The 20742-nt window shown below is 37.5% G+C and overlaps 1 protein-coding gene across 1 annotated transcript; it reads right to left on the bottom strand.

Moving 5' to 3' along the window:
* Nucleotides 1-2486: 2486 nt before the first annotated feature.
* LOC124607428 (longitudinals lacking protein, isoforms N/O/W/X/Y-like) lies at nucleotides 2487-20462 on the bottom strand. The gene is made up of 2 exons (XM_047139754.1): nucleotides 20147-20462; nucleotides 2487-3319 (listed from the first exon to the last, which is right to left on the bottom strand). The coding sequence occupies exons 1-2, from the start codon at nucleotides 20193-20195 to the stop codon at nucleotides 3030-3032; spliced, it is 339 nt and encodes a 112-aa protein (XP_046995710.1). The 5' UTR covers nucleotides 20196-20462; the 3' UTR covers nucleotides 2487-3029.
* Nucleotides 20463-20742: the final 280 nt, after the last annotated feature.

Below are 20742 nucleotides of genomic sequence, written 5' to 3'. Positions count from 1 at the left end.
TATAAACCCATTATAGATATGAAGAAAGGAATGGCACCAGGAGATGGTGTTTCAATAGAAATGGAAATCTGGTGACTATGTAATAAAAAAATAACTTCCTACCTTTTTAGGGATAGTCTGTGGTCTAAGACAAGTCCCTAAATGTGTATGAAAGTTATGATAATTTTCACAAAAAAATAAGAGAAACTAAGCATTACAAATGTTTACAAATGTTTTATTCCACCATTGGGCATATTTACATGCAACTGGTGTCATCAGTGTTAACATAATAATAATAACAACAATAACAATATAAACTTCAACATGAAAAATGTTATTAACTACAATATAATAATCCAAGATGGATACAATACATATTAGTGCAAATGTCAATAACAACAAGAAGTTTCCTAATAGATCAATTACAAGATAAATGAACTATTTAGTTCAGTGAATGACAAATAAATAATCAAACAGATAACTAACATTAAATTTAAACACCTATCCACTTCCTCTCCAAAATGACACTGGATATTAACCAAGGAAAATAACAAGCTAGGATCAGAAGTGGATACAGCAAAATGGTGAACAAAATTACTGAATATGGTAATGAATGTGGACTATCATTTTGTCTGGGATTCATAGATATTCAGGATGCTTCTCAACTGTTCCAACCAAATATGTACCAATGTCCCTGGGGAAAAAGTTTGTTCAACCTATGTTAGTAAACAGAAAAATATACATGTTGGTGCTACAGTTTCCATAACAGAAAAAGAAATTCAATGCAACCCAACCTATTCTCAGCAGTCGTAAGAAGAATTATTTGATCCTTTAACTTGGAAATGAAAGGGACACACATTAATAGAACACATCGTGTTTTGATGATGGTGATGATGATGATGATGTGCTGTTTGTCTCTAGTGTAGACAAAAATATGTAATGACTGGAGAAACATAACAGAGGAGTCTGAAAGTAAGTCTGAAATAAATCACAATACAAATAAAATAATAATATAATTGGATGGATAAAAAAATCTACTCACCAAGTGGCAGCAAAAGAAAACATATATCAAAGTTAAAGAAATAGGCAAGCTTCTGGAGCCAGTGGCTCCTTCTTCTGGCATGTTTCCTTGACTTGTATACGTGTTTTCCCCTGCTGCTACTTGGTGAGTAGATTTTCTATCTATGCAGTGGTATGTAATATTTTCAAAAATTGATTACTTTCTTTGAAATAAAATGATAAGTTATTTTTATATCAATCAGTATCTCTCCATCAAGAACCCACACTGCATGTTCTCTACCAAGAAGTCTTGGTGTCATATAGAAGCAAATATTTTTCAGAAGTTGAGAAATACTATATCAACTGACAACCTTGATCCATGGCTTTCATGATGTTGTGTGAGAAAACTAAGTTGGGTCTCACATCACCGATATATTTGAATCCATGCTGGTTAACATGGAGGTCATTCTGTTCAAGATATGTCATTACATATAAGCTTAGAGTATATTCCAAGATTCTACAACGGATGAATGTCAACGATTTTTGGCAGTAGTTTTGTAGATCACTTCTGCTAACCTTCTTGAAGATGAATGTGATGTGTGCTTTCTTTCAGTTACTGGGGAAAGTATTTTGTTCGATGGATCTTTGGTATATTCTGGTTTTAAAAAAGGACTAACTCAATGGCAAAATTGGAGCACCTATTATGCAAGAGTTGTTGTTTCTTTTAAAGTTGCTTTACAAACACTGTATACCATCAGTTACTATTGCATTCTTCTGTCACATTTTAGACATTCTGACTACTATGGCAAAGAAATGTCATGTGGTATAAATATACAGTTGTATATTCCAACTGCTTAATATACAATATGACTGATTTTTGCATAAAATATATTCATACTACTTGTTGGTCAATGACACCTTAAAATAAGACAAATTTCACGTCTAATGATCTGTCATAAAGAAGAAAATGTTTGGAGCTTGTAAGCCAAAATCTGTTTCTAATATTCCATTTGGCAAGGCCAGAGGAATTTAGGTAACTGAAAATATATGTTGGCCTAAAAACTTGAGAAATTGTCTTAAGATTAACAGTTCATATAAAAGTCACAAAATCAAAGTAATCCTGTCAGTAATACCTGAGAAATAACCAATTAGTGCATAATTTGATGAATTAATTCTGTATATAAGACTCTTAAACAGGGGAGGTTTCACTGAAACTTTTGCAGTACTTTGTATGTTGCCCTGAAGAGCAAAGGGTAATTAATTAAGTCATAAAATGTCATCTTCTTTTAGTGTTTTAAAATTATGGAACTGAAAATCAGTGACACACATTCACAGTCATGATAGGATGTAAAGCAAATCTGTGATTACTATGCTGCATGGGCAATGTGGAAACATATAACATTATATATGAAGTGCATAAAGGAAGGAAAAAATGATTATAATAAAATTGTGCACTAGAAGTAATCAACATCAATCCTTCACAAGTTGTGCTTGAAATTGTCTTTCAGAAATATGCACTGGAAAGTACAGGATTATTTATAAGTACCTCTGGTTTTCAGAAGGTGATGTTTCAGAACTAAATGACTTACAGAAAGTAGACACTATCAGCGGACAGAGTATCTCTCCAAGTTGTAACCTGTCATATAGGTGCTCAATAAAGGCATCATTTGTGATGTGGAAAATGTCAATACACGCGCACAATTAATTGAAGTCACTGACGATGGTGTTCAGGAATGCGTAACGACACCAGCATGCTTTGAAAAGCTGTACACTGGGTTGCCTACCCAAAGGCAACAATAATGAACTGATGGCTTGTCTTCACGTTCTGGTGTGACTGCCCATAGTGGTGCAGTCCGCAACTATGCTAAGGCATTGAAATGTGTAATTTTTCTGTTCGTCTTGTAGTTTTTATGCAGCTGTCTTCTAAAACCCTAGAAATACTTACAAAATAACCCTGTATACAACATATAACTAATCTAAAAGAAAATAAATGATATCTTTTAACAGCACATTTATTTGTATCTCATGACAACATCTACTATATGGTGGAACTAAATACACATTGGAATTTTTTTATGTTTACGCATAATGTGTTTATCCAAATTACATTTAAGATGTCTCTTTTCATTGCAGTATGGACACTGAAACTGAGGTAGTTTCCCACATTCATATGTAAGATGCCTATTCAAAGATCGCTGAAACTTGTACGTCTTACAGCACTTGGCACATGTATAAAGGTAATCTGTTTTCCGATTATCAGGAAGTATCACATTTATCCCAAAGGGATGGTCAAACACAATATTCTCACTGCATGAATTTAGAGTTTCATGAGGCCAGTATTCTGGAATGAGATAGAAGTGCACAATGTAATTTATGTAGGGTACCTGCACAAGCAAGAAAAAACAAAGAGAAAAATGTCTTAAATAGTCATGACACATTACATCTTGCAGGAAAATTACATCTATTTTCATACTCTCTTCTGTATTGATCTAAAACGGTTTTACTTACTATTACTATTATTACTACTATGCTATAGCTAAAATTCATTATCGAATAAATATGCTTCGAGAAAATGTTGTTTGTCATTCAAGTGTTACGGCTGTAGTGTAAGTTCTTATCAAAGGGGAAACCTACTTGATGACACAGTATGTTACCAGCAGAATATCTATGTACTGCTTACTCAGCCCTGCTTTTCTGGCACATCTGGGACAGATTTGACAGGCTTTTAAAGATTTTACAGTACACAAACTTCTACACCTTCTGAGCTTATTTCGATACTGTATAGCAGTAATACTGTATAGCAGTAATTCTTCATATGCAGCTATCAGTAAGAATGAAAAAAAAAATGGCATCCTGTATCAAGAAATAAAAGGTGCATTTATAATACCAAAATAAAATTGTGAGAAGAAATGGAATGTCAGGATAGTGTCAGAATCGTGGAAACTGAAAAGATACATACTGATGGGTACAGGCAAAATTCATTATATTTTAAAAGTAGGAAATAATGAGGGCAGAAAGAGGGTGAGAAAGGGGCATACAGCATATGTGGGTCAAAAGCAGAGACAACTGAACATATATATATATATATATATATGTGTGTGTGTGTGTGTGTGTGTGTGATTGTGCTGAGCGGATAATTGAATTATATGCAGAATGCAAGTTTGGAACCACACAAGCTTGCAGCAGAGATGGTAAAGGATGTCACTAATTGAAAATATTTTATTTTATCAATGAGCTACAGAATTAACAAGGTTGAGAAGAAATAACTGGAGATACATGGTTGTAGAATTTTTAATATTGATTTTCTGACTGGTGTCCTTATTAAGGACACCTAGAGAAGTTGATGTCCACTTTTGAGGGAACTTGTAGAATTTTCTCTTTGTTACTGTGCCATTTGTCATCTTAATTCGTGAGGTGTCATATCTTCCCAACAAGGATATCTTATTCCGTTTGCTTTAAAAAGACCTCCAAAATCCACCTGCTTCTACCACTTTGTATTCGGAAATAATAGATAGAAGAACTTTATGATCCTAAGATAGGTTAGTCGATTTTAAGTAAGAGTTATACAACAAATGGAACATAGTGTGGTTGTCAGAAGCACAGAGAAAAATCAAGGAGAGTTACCCATTTTATTCCAGCAAAATAGAGCATGGTAAGAAGTCAGGTTTACTCTTCATTGTAAATGAGAAAATTGAAAGCAATACTACAGGCATTGAAGGAAGCTTGCGAAGATTATTAAGGAATCTTGGAAACAAATAACAGCAACATCTGCAATTTTATTTTCATACAGCCTGACCAGTTCCAGTAACCAAAGCCATTTTAAAGTCGTTATCTTCACACTTCTTTAGCTACACATAGCTATTGGTTCCACTTTGTCCTTCCGTCGTTGGACACAGAGCACTGCCATTAATGATGTACCGTAGTTGAAATTTCTTGCTGTTATAAATACACAGTCACACACAGTTTTTGCTTGTTCTGCAACTGCCAGTAATTCACAGCTCTGTTCATTAGCAAATTTCTGATTATACATTCTTGTAGGCAACATTAACTTCAATTTCAGAATTTCATCTATTAGAGAGAATGTATGCCATTAAATGTAAAATCCTTAATATATGTGGAAACTGACTAAATATATGTGGAAACTGACTAAACCAGAGGTTGTACAGAGTTTCAGGGAGAGCATAAGGGAACAATTGACAGGAATGGGGGAAAGAAATACAGTAGAAGAAGAATGGGTAGCTTTGAGGGATGAAGTAGTGAAGGCAGCAGAGGATCAAGTAGGTAAAAAGACGAGGGATAGTAGAAATCCTTGGGTAACAGAAGAAATATTGAATTTAATTGATGAAAGGAGAAAATATAAAAATGCAGTAAATGAAGCAGGCAAAAAGAAATAAAAATGTCTCAAAAATGAGATCGTCAGGAAGTGCAAAATGGATAAGCAGAGATGGCTAGAGGACAAATGTAAGGATGTAGAGGCTTATCTCATGAAGGGTAAGATAGATACTGCCTACAGGAAAATTAAAGAGACCTTTGGAGAAAAGAGAACCACTTGTATGAATATCAAGCGCTCAGATGGAAACCTAGTTCTAAGCAAAGAAGGGAAAGCAGAAAGGTGGAAGGAGTATAGAGAGGGTCTATATAAGGGCAATGTACTTGAGGACAATATTATGGAAATGGAAGAGGATGTAAATGAAGATGAAATGGGAGATACGATACTGCGTGAAGAGTTTGACAGAGCACTGAAAGACCTGAGTCAAAACAAGGCCCCGGGAGTAGACAACATTCCTTTAGAACTACTGACGGCCTTGGGAGAGCAACATTCTACCATCTGGTGAGCAAGATGTATGAGACAGGCAAAATACCCTCAGACTTCAAGAAGAGTATAATAATTCCAATCCCAAAGAAAGCAGGTGTTGACAGATGTTAAAATTACCGAACTATCAGTTTAATAAGTCAAGTCTGCAAATTACTACCACGAGTTCTTTACAGACGAATGGAAAAACTGGTAGAAGCTGACCTCCAGGAAGATCAGTTTAGATTCTGTAGAAATGTTGAAACACATTAGGCAATACTGACCCTACAACTTATCTTAGAAAATAGGTTAAGGAAAGCAAACCTATGTTTCTAGCATCCGTAGACTTAGAGAAAGCTTTTGACAATGTTGACTGGAATACTCTCTTTCAAATTCAAAAGGTGGCAGGGGTAAAATACAGGGAGCGAAAGGCTATTTACAATTTGTACAGAAACCAGATGGCAGTAGAGGGGCATGAAAGGAAAGCAGTGGTTGGGAAGGGAGTGAAACAGGGTTGCAACCTCTCCCCGATGTTATTCAATCTGTATATTGAGCAAGCAGTAAAGGAAACAAAAGAAAAATTCGGAGTAGGTATTAAAATCCATGGAGAAGAAATAAAAACTTTGAGGTTCGCCGATAACATTGTAATTCTGTCAGAGACAGCAAAGGACTTGGAAGAGCAGTTGAACGGAATGGACAGTGTCTTGAAAGGAGGAGATAAGATGAATATCAACAAAAGCAAAACGAGGATAATGGAATGTAGTCAAATTAAATCGGGCGATGCTGAGGGAATTAGATTAGGAAAAGAGACACTTCAAGTAGTAAAGGAGAAGTGCTATTTGGGGAGCAAAATAACTGATGATGGTTGAAGTAGAGGGGATATAAAATGTAGACTGGCAATGGTAAGGAAAGCGTTTCTGGAGAAGAGAAATTTGTTAACATCAAGTATAGATTTAAGTGTCAGGAAGACGTTTCTGAAAGTATTTGTATGGAGTGTAGCCATGTATGGAAGTGAAACATGGACGATAAATAGTTTGGACAAGAAGAGAATAGAAGCTTTCAAAATGTGGTGCTACAGAAGAATGCTGAAGATTAGATGGGTAGAGCACATAACTAATGAGGAGGTACTGAATAGAATTGGGGAGAAGAGGAGTTTGTGGCACAACTTGACAAGAAGAAGGGACCGGTTGGTAGAACATGTTCTGAGGCATCAAGGGATCACAAATTTAGCAATGGAGGGCAGCGTGGAGGGTAAAAATTGTAGAGGGAGACCAAAAGATGAATACACTAAGCAGATTCAGAAGGATGTAGGTTGCAGTAGGTACTGGGAGATGAAGAAGCTTGCACAGGATAGAGTAGCATGGAGAGCTGCATCAAACCACTCTCAGGACTGAAGACCACCACAACAACAACATGTGGAAATTGAGACTAATACTGATTACAGGATTGTAGAACCACAAAGAGTACAAAATTTATGAAAGGACAGAAAACCAGATTATCAGTCCACATGAAGTAAATGCTGGGGCATGGCAAAAATTATGTATAACTATCTACTTGTAAATTATATGAAAGTTAATCTGCATTGTAACAATATTAGGAAAAGGATAGTTGCTACTTACCATATAGCAGAGACACTGAGTCGCAGTCAGGCACAACGAAAGGACTGTCAGAAAGTGAGCTTTTGACCAACAAGGTCTTCGTCAAAAAAACACACACACACACACACACACACACACACACACACATATGACCACAGTCTCTGGCTGTCAAAGCCGCAGCCTGAGACTGTGGACATGTGAGTGTGAATTCGTTTGCTTGAGTGTGTTGTATATGTTGTCTGTTTTACACAAAGACCTTGTTGGTGAAATGCACACTTTCTGACAGCCTTTTTGTGATGTCCATCTGTGAGTCAGTATTTCCACTATATGGTGGGTAGCAACAATGCTTTTCATAATATGGTTACATTCCATCCTGGATTTTCCATTGTTTAGTTATCTGCATTGTTAATCACAGTGTTCTGTGTCCATCAACGGTATGACAAAGATGAACCAATAGTGACATAGGTCTGATTTAGTGCTAAGATAACCACCAAAAAATGGCCTTCACGGCTGAAAGAAGTCGTGGTTTTTTAAAAATAAAATTGCTGTGAGTACTGTTTTTTCCCAAGTAATTTTTATAGTTGTGGATACTGAACAATTATGTTCTACATTTTGGACAAAAAATTGTGGAATCTTTTAAAAATGAACTAAAGATATTTCATGAAAATCAACCAAATCTATGCTTCAATGTGCTTATGTTTTTGTGAAAAAGGGAAAGATCTCTATGAAGAATTTTTAAAACTGACAAATGACAGCAACTTTTACGACAAGGTTGTAAGAGGTGATTGTAACATAAGTGCAGACAAAACCTAAAGAATGATTTTTCACTGGGAAACTAGGGTGTGATGCAAGAAATGACAAGAGGTCATATGTTAGTAGAATTACCAACAACAATATGTTTGTCCTCAACACATGCTCTCAAGAGAAAACTAATGGTCTTGGCAAGGACCAAATGAAACTAAAAACCAGGTTAGACCTTATGAGAACCACATTGCTGTGTTATAATTATAAGGTTTGTAACTTATGCTTGTGGCTGGTTGCCATTACAAATTACAAACCTTATAAAAATAGAACTGACTTTATTTTATCCAGCAAAGGATATTCTATATGTTATGGCAATCCTGGACTACTTCAGAATTCCAAGTGGTCATATACCCATATGATGTACAAGAAAAGAATATATATGAAGCTAGAAAGAAATTTACCAGGCAGTAAAGGAAATCTAGATTAAGAAAATGTATTTAAAAATTGGAGGTATACCAGGTTAAATTGAGAAACAAGTTCACCATTTTAGAAAATGGATGTAATATAGGGGCAGATGAAATACACTCTTATTGAACAATAGTATTTAGGCAAACAGCTCAAAAAGTATGAGGAAGAAAAACGAAAAGCACATCTCTAACAGAATAAAGATAGCAGTAAAGAGAAGGCACGAAAATCTATTTCTTCCATTTACCACGTCATTAAATAGTGACCAAAAGCATCTTTTATGCAGTGAAATAGCATCTGTTATGGCAGTGAAGCAGTCATTTCATTTTTAAAAACACTGTTGCTCAATTTAAACAAATAATAGCCATAAAATTTAGCTAGAGCTGGTACAGTGCAAGTGCAAAATTTTACTGAATAATTCCAGGGATTTACTCGTCAGCTGCACATTAAACACTTGCTATATACACCAGTGCAATGAATACAAATAACTTGAACAGTAATTTTTTCTTGAATTTTGTTGCCAGGTATTAACTTGGGAGGCAACATCCAGTTCGTGTCATATTTGTCAATGTGACTTACTGATATTATAAGTTCATATGATTATTGTCCCCTACTAGGTGCTGTCTTTATTTCTACTTCACCCCTTCCCTCATCACTTTCAACCAAAGGTTCACAGTGCCTCTGCTGATGAGATGGTGAGGAAGAGCATGGCCCCAACACAAACCATGGTCCTCAGTGTCTATGACACTGCCACTGCCCTAGAGAAACTGCTGAAGTGGAGAATGTGCACCTACATGGTGTAATCCAAGCTCTCCACTTATGGTAGCATGAACTTGTTGTCCCAGAGACTACTGTTGTGTTTTGAGACGGTAGGGCCCCAAGACTTATTTGCTTAAGTTAGAAACCACTGCCTTTAATTAAAAGTTCTTTGTGTAGCTGGATCTCTATAGATTCTTTTTAATACGCAAACTCAAAATGTGTTGCCTTTTGTAACAGCTAGGTGTCTTCATAGTTCATGACATGTCCTTCAGAGATGCAGTTCTTCACAATGGTTTATTTGTTCATTGTTGGTTGGTTGGTTGGTTTTGGGGAAGGAGACCAGACAGCATGGTCATCGGTCTCATCGGATTAGGGAAGGATGGAGAAGGAAGTCGGCCGTGCCCTTTCAGAGGAACCATCCCGGCATTTGCCTGGAGTGATTTAGGGAAATCACGGAAAACCTAAATCAGGATGGCCGGACGCGGGATTGAACCGTCGTCCTCCCGAATGCGAGTCCAGTGTCTAACCACTTCGCCACCTCGCTCGGTCATTTGTTCATTGTCCTTCAGCCATGGGATGCTTATACTCCACACACCTTCCCTGTACTGTCTAGTGAGACTAACCCACATACACTTTCTGCACTGGTACAAGATGCTGTAGACTCCAGATTTCTGCATCCCTTGTCATCCTTATCAGCAGTGGCATATTTATTTGGTGGCATGGGGGAGCTTCTAGGCTTAACCCCCCACCCCTCAAAATGTGATATTAGACACATGTTTTTCTTACACACATGCACTCAATATCATAATGCTATTAACAGGGTTAACAACACCTCTGCTTTCAGTATTTCTCCATTCTATAGTAACATTATGTGTTTTCAGTTTTGTTTTAAAAACATATCAATTTCATATCAAAGGTGAATTAAATACAAAGTTTATGAGATCAGTCTCAGTATGTTACAGTATCTGTAAATGAATCTTAATGAATATAGAAACAAAGCACAGTACAGATGTGGTGGACATACTGTCAGACCATGTGCTGACTAGGAAATGTTCTAGTTTGTTTTGTACATGATTCTCTGCATTAGCAGCTGATAAATTGTTGTTATGTTAGTGTTGCAAAAACCAGTGTTACTGAAGCATGTATAGTGAAATCTAAATTTTGAGAGTTAACACAATGCATTGCAAAACAAAATGTGGAAACATTTTGAACTACTTCTGCAAAACACCACAACTAGAAGTAACTCTGCTCTCTTAGGTTGGGAAAATGAATGATTGACCAAAACTACCGTCACTGCTGTTTTCAAACAATGGAAGCATTACTGCTAGTTCATAATCACATCTGTCAGGTCCTGAAGCAAAATCAACATCTTTCATTGACACATTAGGCTCTGACATTTCATCACCAGGCGGTAAGTATGGCGTAAGTGTTTATTTGCTGTCAAATAACGAAAAAGTTAGTCATGGCATGAAGCTAAAACATTTCTAAAACCCTTTTTTGCCCAATGCAACTTACAAATTCCCCCTCACTTTGCAAAGTGGCCAATATTGTAAGTTCAACCTAGGTTATGCGGAAATATTTTTCGTTAGTATATTCACCCAAAGATGATGGTGCCTCGTGTAGGTACTGTGCATTTTTCACTAAGACAAGTTCGGGTAAAGGTAGTCATCAAAATGTTGGACACCTGGTAACCCTCAGGTTTTTGAAGTGGAAGCAAGGTTTTGAATGCTTCAGCATCCATGCAAGCAACTTTTACCATAAGGGTACTACAATCGATGGTGATAATTTTGTTCATATACTGACGAACTAGACACAAGATATAAAACATTGTCTGGACCAAGGCTTGATGGAGCAGCAGGGAAAAAAATAGAAAATGCATAGTCAGGATTGGGCCTCTTTAAGTTGACAAATAAGATGATAAAAACATGGTAACTTTGTGCCTGACAAAAGCCTTTGAGCAAGTTTGGAAAAAACTGGTAAATGTAACTAGTACATTAGCACCCCAATCCAAAATCAGACCACCAGTTGCATCAATAACCAACTCCTGCAAAGGATTGTTCAGCATTTTAATAATGTCAAAGGTTTCATGGTTCTTGTGGATGAACCTGCTGATGTTGCAGGAATAGAGCAACTCTCTCTTTGTGCTCATCATCATAATATTTACCCAATCTCAAGATTCATTAATATTTCTTGCAATTTGGTCCAGTGTTTCATGTGACTGGCAAAGAGTTGGCTGGATCTGTACCTGAAAACTCGGTAAAATTTTGTTTTGACATGTGATTTTTACAACGGCTATTGTCAGTACTGCAGCCATGTTGGGAAAAGCTCACGGAGCTCATGGATTCATACAACAGGGCTGCCCTTTAGGTGCATGTTCTCATTGTGCAGCTCATAGTTTCAATTTGGTAGTCATCAATACATGCAAGATTCTGATTATGGGGAACTCACTAGGAATGCTGGAAATGGTACATAATTTCTTTGGAGAGTCAAATCATAAGCAAGTATTAAATGATGCCCTTGAATCATTAATCAATGTTCAAGTCAGGAGTCTGAAACATACCATGCTCACTAGCTGGATTGAGCATCTTTGCATCACACAAGACTTCAAGGAAATGTATGGCTGTGTTGTTTCAGCTCTGGGGAAGACCACATCCCACAATGCCATTATTTTGTTGACAGCCATCACCAAGGGAGATTTTGTCATCTGCACAGTTATACTTTCTAAACTGGTTGCACTCAGTGAGTCCATCTGTCATCAACTTCAGTGCCAAGATATAGAGTTCACAGAGTTAATCAACATTACCATGGATCAGCTTCAGACAATGCAGTTAAAATCAAGCAACCATACAATTCTGCCAATCAAGCACACAGTGCAAATCAGGATACCAGTGATGATGATGTGGGTTAATACGATGTGTGTGTGTTCATACCCTGTCTGGATGCCTTCATTAGTTCACTGCAGGATTGGTTCTTGACACATTTTGAGCTTTTTAACAATTTTAATAGTCTTTTACCATGAAAAACTAAAGATACAGGGATCATTGATGGAGTTACAAAACCACATTCATTTTATGCTTCAGGTCCATTAGTCACCGATTTAACAATGGCAATGGCTGAGTTGACACACTTTCATCAACATGTGAGGTGACTGAAGTAGTTGTTTCAGGGAATGCAAAGGAAACTTTTTCTGCCTGCAACTGTCAGATATATCTCAATGTGTTTAAGTTTCTACAGCCACAAATGAGCGCAGTTTCTCCACTCTTAAGAGCATCAAGACATACCTAAGGAATACAACAACTAGAGAGCAACATCTGAATGGGCTCGCCTTCATGACAATTCATTTAAAAGAAGTGACTGATGTTCAGAAACTGATTTCATGATGTAATTCATAGCATCAATAAATCATTTTCGTAATGCTACAAGTGTCCTAATTAAACAAATGTAGTCCTTTCAAATGATAATGCACAGCAATCAATCACCCTTTTCTTTCAGGTTTTATTAGGCAAATCTAGATTTTGGTTAGTGCCTAGCCATTATCAATGCAATATTTTATAGTATTAATGCATGTTCTACTACATAAGTCCCCTGTTGTTCGTGCTTCTGTCACAGTTTGTTCACGATTTCAACAGTCTTGAACGAACTGTGACAGAAGCCCGAACAACAGGGGACTGATGTACTAGGACATGCATTGATACTGTGAAAAAGTATTGATAATGGCTCAGCACTAGCCACAATCTAGATTTGCCTAATAAAACCTGAAAGAAAAAGAAGGCTGATTGCTGTGCTCTGTCGTTTGAAAATCATATCTCAGTCGTGCATTTGTAATGGAAGGTAACTTGGTGAAATGTGCACCAATGACATACTTTATTTTTATAATTTTGGACATTAAATTAATATGGATCAATAAAATTAATTTAGCAGACTTCAACAAGGTATTTGTCTTGGGTGGTGTGCAAAATATGCACTTCATGTCATATTTCTGGAGTATTCCTCCAAATTTAACTGATGCGTTACAACAGTTTCTCTTCCCCCTTCTCCATGCTATGCCCAAGGCTTCTTTGTCTTTATTGCTCACTGGGTCTGGCTGTTGTTCTAACAGTTTTTATGGTAACAGTCTGAAGGTGCTGCTGCAACTTGTAAGTTTACTGTCCTCACAGCTCGTCCGAATATCAATGTACACGGTATGAGCCTAGTGAGCAACAGCATCGGTGATTGTTAGAATAAGTAAAACTGCACCTCTGCCCACAATGGCAAGCTGGTTTGCCCCATGTTTCATGCAATGGGATGGGATGGAGGAGTTGGCTGACAGAGTCACTGGGGAGCTTTTGTATGAATAACTGTATGGGTCAGGCGATTTGTCTGAGGATGATAAGAAAGTTGGTCACACAAATGTTCGAGGTTTAATGAATTTAGTAATCAGATAGAACAGTAATAATAAATTCTTATTATCAGTCACAAACTTAATGTATGACAATTAAATTCAATTTTCTAATTCATACAATATCCCACAACAGGACAAGAGAGAAAGAAGAGATCTACAAGATGCCAAGCAACAGGAGTATAACAGTAGGGATGTTATAAATTTCACTGCTAAAATCTCTTGGTCAGAGATTTCATGAGACCTGTGCACTAGTGTTCATAGCACACCTCATTGTAACAGGGCATGAAAGCTGGAAGCATGTGAGTGTAAATCTGTATGCCTTGGATAACGGTAAATTCTGTGTCCTAAAGTATTGTCTGGCTTTCGTTTGACAAGCACATTCAGAAATGTAAGTTGGTTATTTTCATCTGTTTCCATTGTGAATCAGATCTTTTTTTGCAGCAAATTCAGATGTTCTAAAGAGTATTGATAACTGTCATACATGGGGCCAGATTACAAATGTATCACCTATGTATTGGAGGAAACGCGAGGAGTTCAAGTGTCTCAACAAATGTGTTGGCCACCAGTGGTGACAGTGGGCAGCCCATTGTTACTCACTCAGTGTATTCGTAGTAATTTCTGTCAAATGGGACAGGGTCATGCAAACACGAACATGTATTAAATGAGTCTTGTTAGCAACAGTGTCAGCTTGTCTGTTATGAGATTTAGAGTGTCTCTTTGAGGTATCCTAATAAAGGAGGAAAACATGGTAAAGCTCACTGTGAGGTGTTTATGGTGTAGCCAGAAGTTTTGAAGGTGCTTAGCGAAATATGCCAAATGTTTTATGTGATCCTCGCATTTTCCAACAATGGGGCTGAGCATCACTTTCAGCAGTTTTGCTAGCTAATATGCAAGTACACTGATGTTATGTGCTAATATTGCTTACAATTTGATGGAATGCCATTCTTTCTTTATGGGCTTTAGATAATCCGTAAAATCTAGCGAATAAATCTGCTCATGAACATGGTCATTACATTGTACTCCCCCATCCCCCTTTCCCACCCTGATAACATGCTCCAGATAAATACAATAATATTTCTTTTCACTTGGATGGTTGGATCACTATCTATTCTCCTTTTCTGCATGTCAAGTGAAGGCCAGATGATACATTAGGACACAGTATTTACTGTAAACCGACAAATAGATTTACACTTGCATGTCTCCAGTTTTCATGCTCCCTCACAGTGAGGGTAGTCCTAAAGTCACTACTATACAGATATTGTGACATATCGGACCAAGAGAGTTCAGCAGCATTAGTAGAGACAGTTAAGTTTTCCATCTGACCACATACAACAATCAACTGATCCAGTACACCATAAAGCCAACGATGTCTTGATCACAGCATGCAGAGAAGGAAGAGAAACTGTTGATCCCTCACATCAAGACACAAAAGTCTTGTTAGGGTATGTTAAGGAAAACCAGGCCTTCCAAAACCAAGGGTGTACCACACCTTGGGAGGCAAAATGTACATAGGCCAGACTACCTGGACAGTCAATGAAAAATGCATGATGCATATTTAGCAAACAGATAAAATCAATCAATGAAGTCAAGTGTTGAAGGGCACCTAATTCATAAAGGATATAATAATTATGATGGCACCAAGTTGCTACAACAAGCTGACACACTCTGGAACAGAATCTCAATAGAGCATGCAGAGATCCAGCTAAGCAATGGATGTCTTAAATAAAGAGAGTGGTTCCCAATAAAATAAGACTTGTGACCTAGCCCTCAGCATGCTCCAGCACATTGGCTGTCTGGGGAAGATCTGCTCATGCCTTCCAACTGAAGAGCAGAAGACCACACCACTTATTCTCCATATCAGTAGGGTCCTGAACCAAGTGGTGGTGGCACGGATACTGCAGATCATGGCTTGCTTCCAGATAGCACACTTCCCCCCTCCATCTCACCAGCAGAGAGTAGCCAGAAGAAAACAGTCCATCATCACGATCCCCTGAAAAGGGCAACAAGTCAGCTTGTTGAAATACTGTACAACCTAGATAATGCTGGCTGAATACCCAAAAATAATTCAAATTCATCACACATTGTGAAAACCTAAACTCACGCCATTCTTTCTACCTTAAAAAACACATTAAATAATGTTAGTCTAACAAATATGCTTTGGGACAGCATACTTGAGTGACAGTAGTGTCTCAATATAGCAAGCCACTAATTTTCACATAATTTTATGAAAAATCTCTAAGGTAGCATGAAGTGACGATTTTCCCACATGGTCATTTTACGAGGGAACTGTGAATATCAGGAATCCAGTAAAACATCAAATCTCTGACATTGCTGTGGCCAGAAAGGGATCCTGAAAGAATGGGACCAATGACAACTGAAGAGAATCGTTCACTGACAGAAGTGTAACCCTTTTGAAAATTGCTGCAGATTTCAATGCTGCACCATCAACAAGTGTCAACACGTGAACCATTCAATAAAACATCATCAATATGGGCTTTCTAAGCCAAAGGCTCACTTGTGTTGCCTTCATGACTGTATGACACAAAGCTTTATGCCTCCCCTAAGCCCATCAACACTGACAATGGACTGTTGGTGACTGGAAAAATGTTGCCTGGTCAGAAGACTCTCTTTTAAAATTACATCGAGTGGATGGATGAGTACGAGTATGGAGACAATCTCATCAAATCATGGACCCTGCATGTCAGCAGGGGACTGTTCAAGCTGGTGGAGGCTCTGTAATGGTGTGTGTGTGTGTGTGTGTGTGTGTGGGGGGGGGGGGGGGGGGGGTGCAGTTGGAGTGATATGTGAACTCTTATAATCTACATATGACACTGACAGATGACACATATGTAAGCATCCTGTCTCATCGCCTGAACCCATTCATGTCCATCGCGGATTTCGATGGACTTGGGCAATTCCAGCAGGACAATGTGACACCCCCACACGTCCAGAATTGCTACAGTGGGTCTTCTGAGTTTAAACACTTCCACTGGCCACCAAACTTTACAGACATGAACATTACTGAGCATATCTGGGATGCCTTGCAACATGCTGTTCAGAAGAGATCTCCACTTCCTTGTACTCTTACAGATTTATGGACACCTCTGCAAGATTCATGGTGTCGGTTCCCTCCAGCACTATTTCGGACATTAGTCGAGTCCATGTCACGTCATGTTGAGGCACTTCTGCGTGGTTGCGGGGTCCCTACACGATACTAGGCAGATGTAGCAATTTCTTTGCTCTTCAGTGTATAAAAATATAGATTGGTACTCACCAGATAGAGGAGACATAGAGTGGTAGACAGTGCATTGTAAAAATACTGCTAGGAGTTGTTAGCTATCAGGCTAAGTCCTTCATCAGATTTAGACCAAAACAAATACACACACATGTCCTCAAAATTGCCAGTTTTTATATAAATGAGTTGATCAGTTTCAAGATGTTTAATTCTACAAGCTCTCAATTTTATAGCAGCACAAAAAACTTATTACACCAGAGAAATGATCATATCCAGTCACTCCTACGCATCTATGAGAGTACTGCAATCAATAAAAACTCTATACTCTGATTCCTGGGTAAAGTGGGGGACAAGTGCCACCTCTTGAACCCCTTGCAGACGCCTATGGGTATGGGGGTGGTAACTATTCACACCAATGAATCAGGAGCAAGACAATTATAATCGGTGATTCCAGTCGTTTATAAACACATAATTCAAAAAATGATAGAAAAGTCACAGGTAGAATACAAATAATACAAGGAGTAAAGGTAATTACACACTGTATAGTTACAGAGTTGAATAGTCAAAATGCAAGTAAGCAAGACTCTAAATGTTGCTGACATTTGGGCAATGTTATTCTTTGGAGCTAACACACACACACACACACACACACACACACACACACACACTCGTGCAGACAGAAAGGAGGCTGGCATTTGGAGGGAGAGGCAGCAAGGCAATAGCATAGGAATGTGACGGCAGTGACCCTGCCATGAAGTTTCCAGTGACTTACAATGAAGGTTGCACTGCCAAAACAGTATAGCTCAGCTTGTGTATTTGTGTGTTTCTCTTAGTGCTAAAGAAAGCTAAGTTACATTTTCACAGAACATTAATTGTACTTTGAGTAACATGTCTATACTCCTTCCATTATTCACAACTACACAGTGATATAAATACATAAATAAAACTGAAGAAGAAGAATGGAGTAGCAAAATGAAGCATCAACATCATTAATCATTTAGCACATTAATGAGAAATGATTTTTACAACACAATGGATACAAGAAACTGACACAATGTATTTTTGAGAGCAATTCAAGAATCAGACAACTGGACATGTGCATAAAACAGGGTATTGCAAGGTGGCCTGAAAAGAATGTTTATGGAGGGATTGTTGGGGGGGGGGGGGGGGGGGGTAAATTGAGCAATTAATGGGTGACAGTTTACTTTCCCCCATAATGGATCAGTCAGTGAAGATCAATTGATGCATACACATACCAGCTGATGTGATGGCTGGAAAAAATAAACAAATAAATAAAAACTGTGGTAATTTATTACCATAGCTTTAGAATTGTAATAACCATTCTTCTGTGATGAACAACACTTTGTTCTTATATGTACTCACAACAATAGAAGAAACTTCTGAAGAGTTAAATGTACAATCAGTGCAGGAAAATAAAAATCACAGTCATTGTTTATGACTATTTTCAACTTATGTGATTTCTGATATTCCCAATCATAAATCACAATAAATACATTTCAGGATATAAGACTTGGTTCATCATACCATTCCTCTGTGCAACTGACCAGATGTTTATTGCAAACAAATATATGAGTATGACAGAGATTTTTTAGATCCTAAAGTAATCACATTTACACTTGAAGAATTCTTAATATTACTTGGAGGATAAATGACAACCAGACCAAGATGAGTAGTTAATGAAGACATCATCAGGATCTTCAAATGCATGCTAAAAAAGTGGCTTGGGAAACAGTCCCAAGATAAGGTGAACAAAATTTTGACACTTCATCATAAACACCCCTCTGATGCTGCATTCCCAGAAAATAAAAATTACTTTAAATTCAAAGACATAGATAAACAAGGGCACAAGGAAATTATCTAATCATTTTTGTGCACTTAATAAAGCAAAAACCAAAATGAAGCTTTGAAACCATATCAATGAACTGCAGAAATGTATAAAGGAAAGTTATAGTAGCAATGAAAAAAAGAATGGCTGTAAGTGACTCAGTAATTAAACAGGAAAGTAACAAAATGAAGTCACCCAGACTGCTAAAATAGTTCATGAAAGTATATTAATATGGTGCAAAAATTAATTAAAAATCCTAATAGCTAATAGTTTTTACAGTATTGAGTAATGTATAAACTGATCATATTGAGGTAATTCTGACATTTAGTTCAAGAATGTGTGTGCTGTATTTACTATGTCCTTCATATACAGAAGATTTATGCTGCTGTGTTGCTGCTTTAATTTTTCTGTATAGTTGGGAGCTCAGCAACTTGTTGAAGTGACCCTGGTGAAAAAGAGTAATCACTGTATAAGTGGACTTTAGTGTGTGAAGTGGTGTGAGAAAGGTGATGTCATTGCTTTTAAATGAATGTGGATACAAGTGATGAGATGAGTAGAAGGATTAGAATGTATGATTTTCACTGAATTTATACATGCTTAAAATTTATTTGTTTCCATATATACTATTACTTCCATTCTGCATTTCATTCATAAAGTGAACAACAGATAAATAAATATTTTTATATAAAGAACCACAGAAGAAGCAAATGAATGTGATCACTGTGATTGCTCAACTGTAAATATGTCTTGTAAAATAATGGGCCTTTCCCTGACCTGTGAGTCTGTCTGGTTTTTCCTGCTTATTTACCAAATATACCATCTATGCTACACAATCCACCTCACACTGTGTAGTTGAGGTTAGTTTTGGTACCATTATAATTTCCCTTGTCCCTGTTTGATTCATGAATGGTGCACAAGAAGAACGACTGCTGGTAAACCTCTGTCTTGTCTTGAAATTCTGTGAGATTGTGTGGGAAGAAGTAATATGATGCCTGCCCATTACTGAAACATCTACTCTTGGAATTTCAATGACAAATGTGTCTGAGAAACATGGGCAGCTAGGCTCTTATCAAAATGCAGATTGTTATGGCTCAGCATATGGTAACATGTAATTCAGAATGATAGCATCAACCGATAAGGTAACTGTCCATAACGCAACGTTAGAATTGTGCTACGGTGGTTTGAAGGACATGATAACGAAATCAAGTTCCATCAAATCCACCTGATCTGAACCCAGTGGAATACAAGTGAGACACTATTGAGCACCCACAAACTACCAGCCCCTAATTTATAGGAATTGCATGTGATGTGCATAGATATCACATGCCGCATATGTCTGGAAACCTACCAAGGACTTGTTGAATCCATGCCTTGCCATAATCACTGCTGTATTGCATTCCAAAGGTAAAATAACATGCTACTGTGGTCAATGTATGTTCAGATTGGCTATTCAGTAGTTCTTAACTAATCTTCAAGCTGCCTGTGAGTGAAAGACAGAGAGAACATTTATTAACACTCTTGCAAAATTGAGCCACAATCCATACTTTGAACTAGATGTTCCACATGCAACTGTTTGGTGAGTTGTGAGAAAGTATTTGCTTCTTAAGCCAAACAAATTTACAATAGTGCAGGATGGAGTGCCCATAGCTAATTTTTCAGTTTGCAGGAATGTGGGCTCTTGACAAATTAAAACAGTGCACAGTAACAGAGCTCCATCCCAGTTCCTTGTCTTTCGTGATATAAACCTTTTCCAAATGAGCTATGCAGTCACAGATTCCACTATGAAATTGGATCTAGCTGGCTCTTAGTTACCGAATCTGGGGGTGGTAGTGGTATGGGCCACTTATTATTTCAAAATCTATATAGGTTTTCCTCCTTTCTGATTTCCTAAGTGAGTTTAAAATTACAGATTTCCAGATTATAGTCAGGGTGTCCTTCACAGGT

Source organism: Schistocerca americana, chromosome 3, assembly GCF_021461395.2.
Source record: "Schistocerca americana isolate TAMUIC-IGC-003095 chromosome 3, iqSchAmer2.1, whole genome shotgun sequence".
In the NCBI taxonomy this organism is placed as follows: domain Eukaryota; kingdom Metazoa; phylum Arthropoda; class Insecta; order Orthoptera; family Acrididae; genus Schistocerca; species Schistocerca americana.
This window is presented reverse-complemented; position numbering and strand designations above follow the sequence as displayed.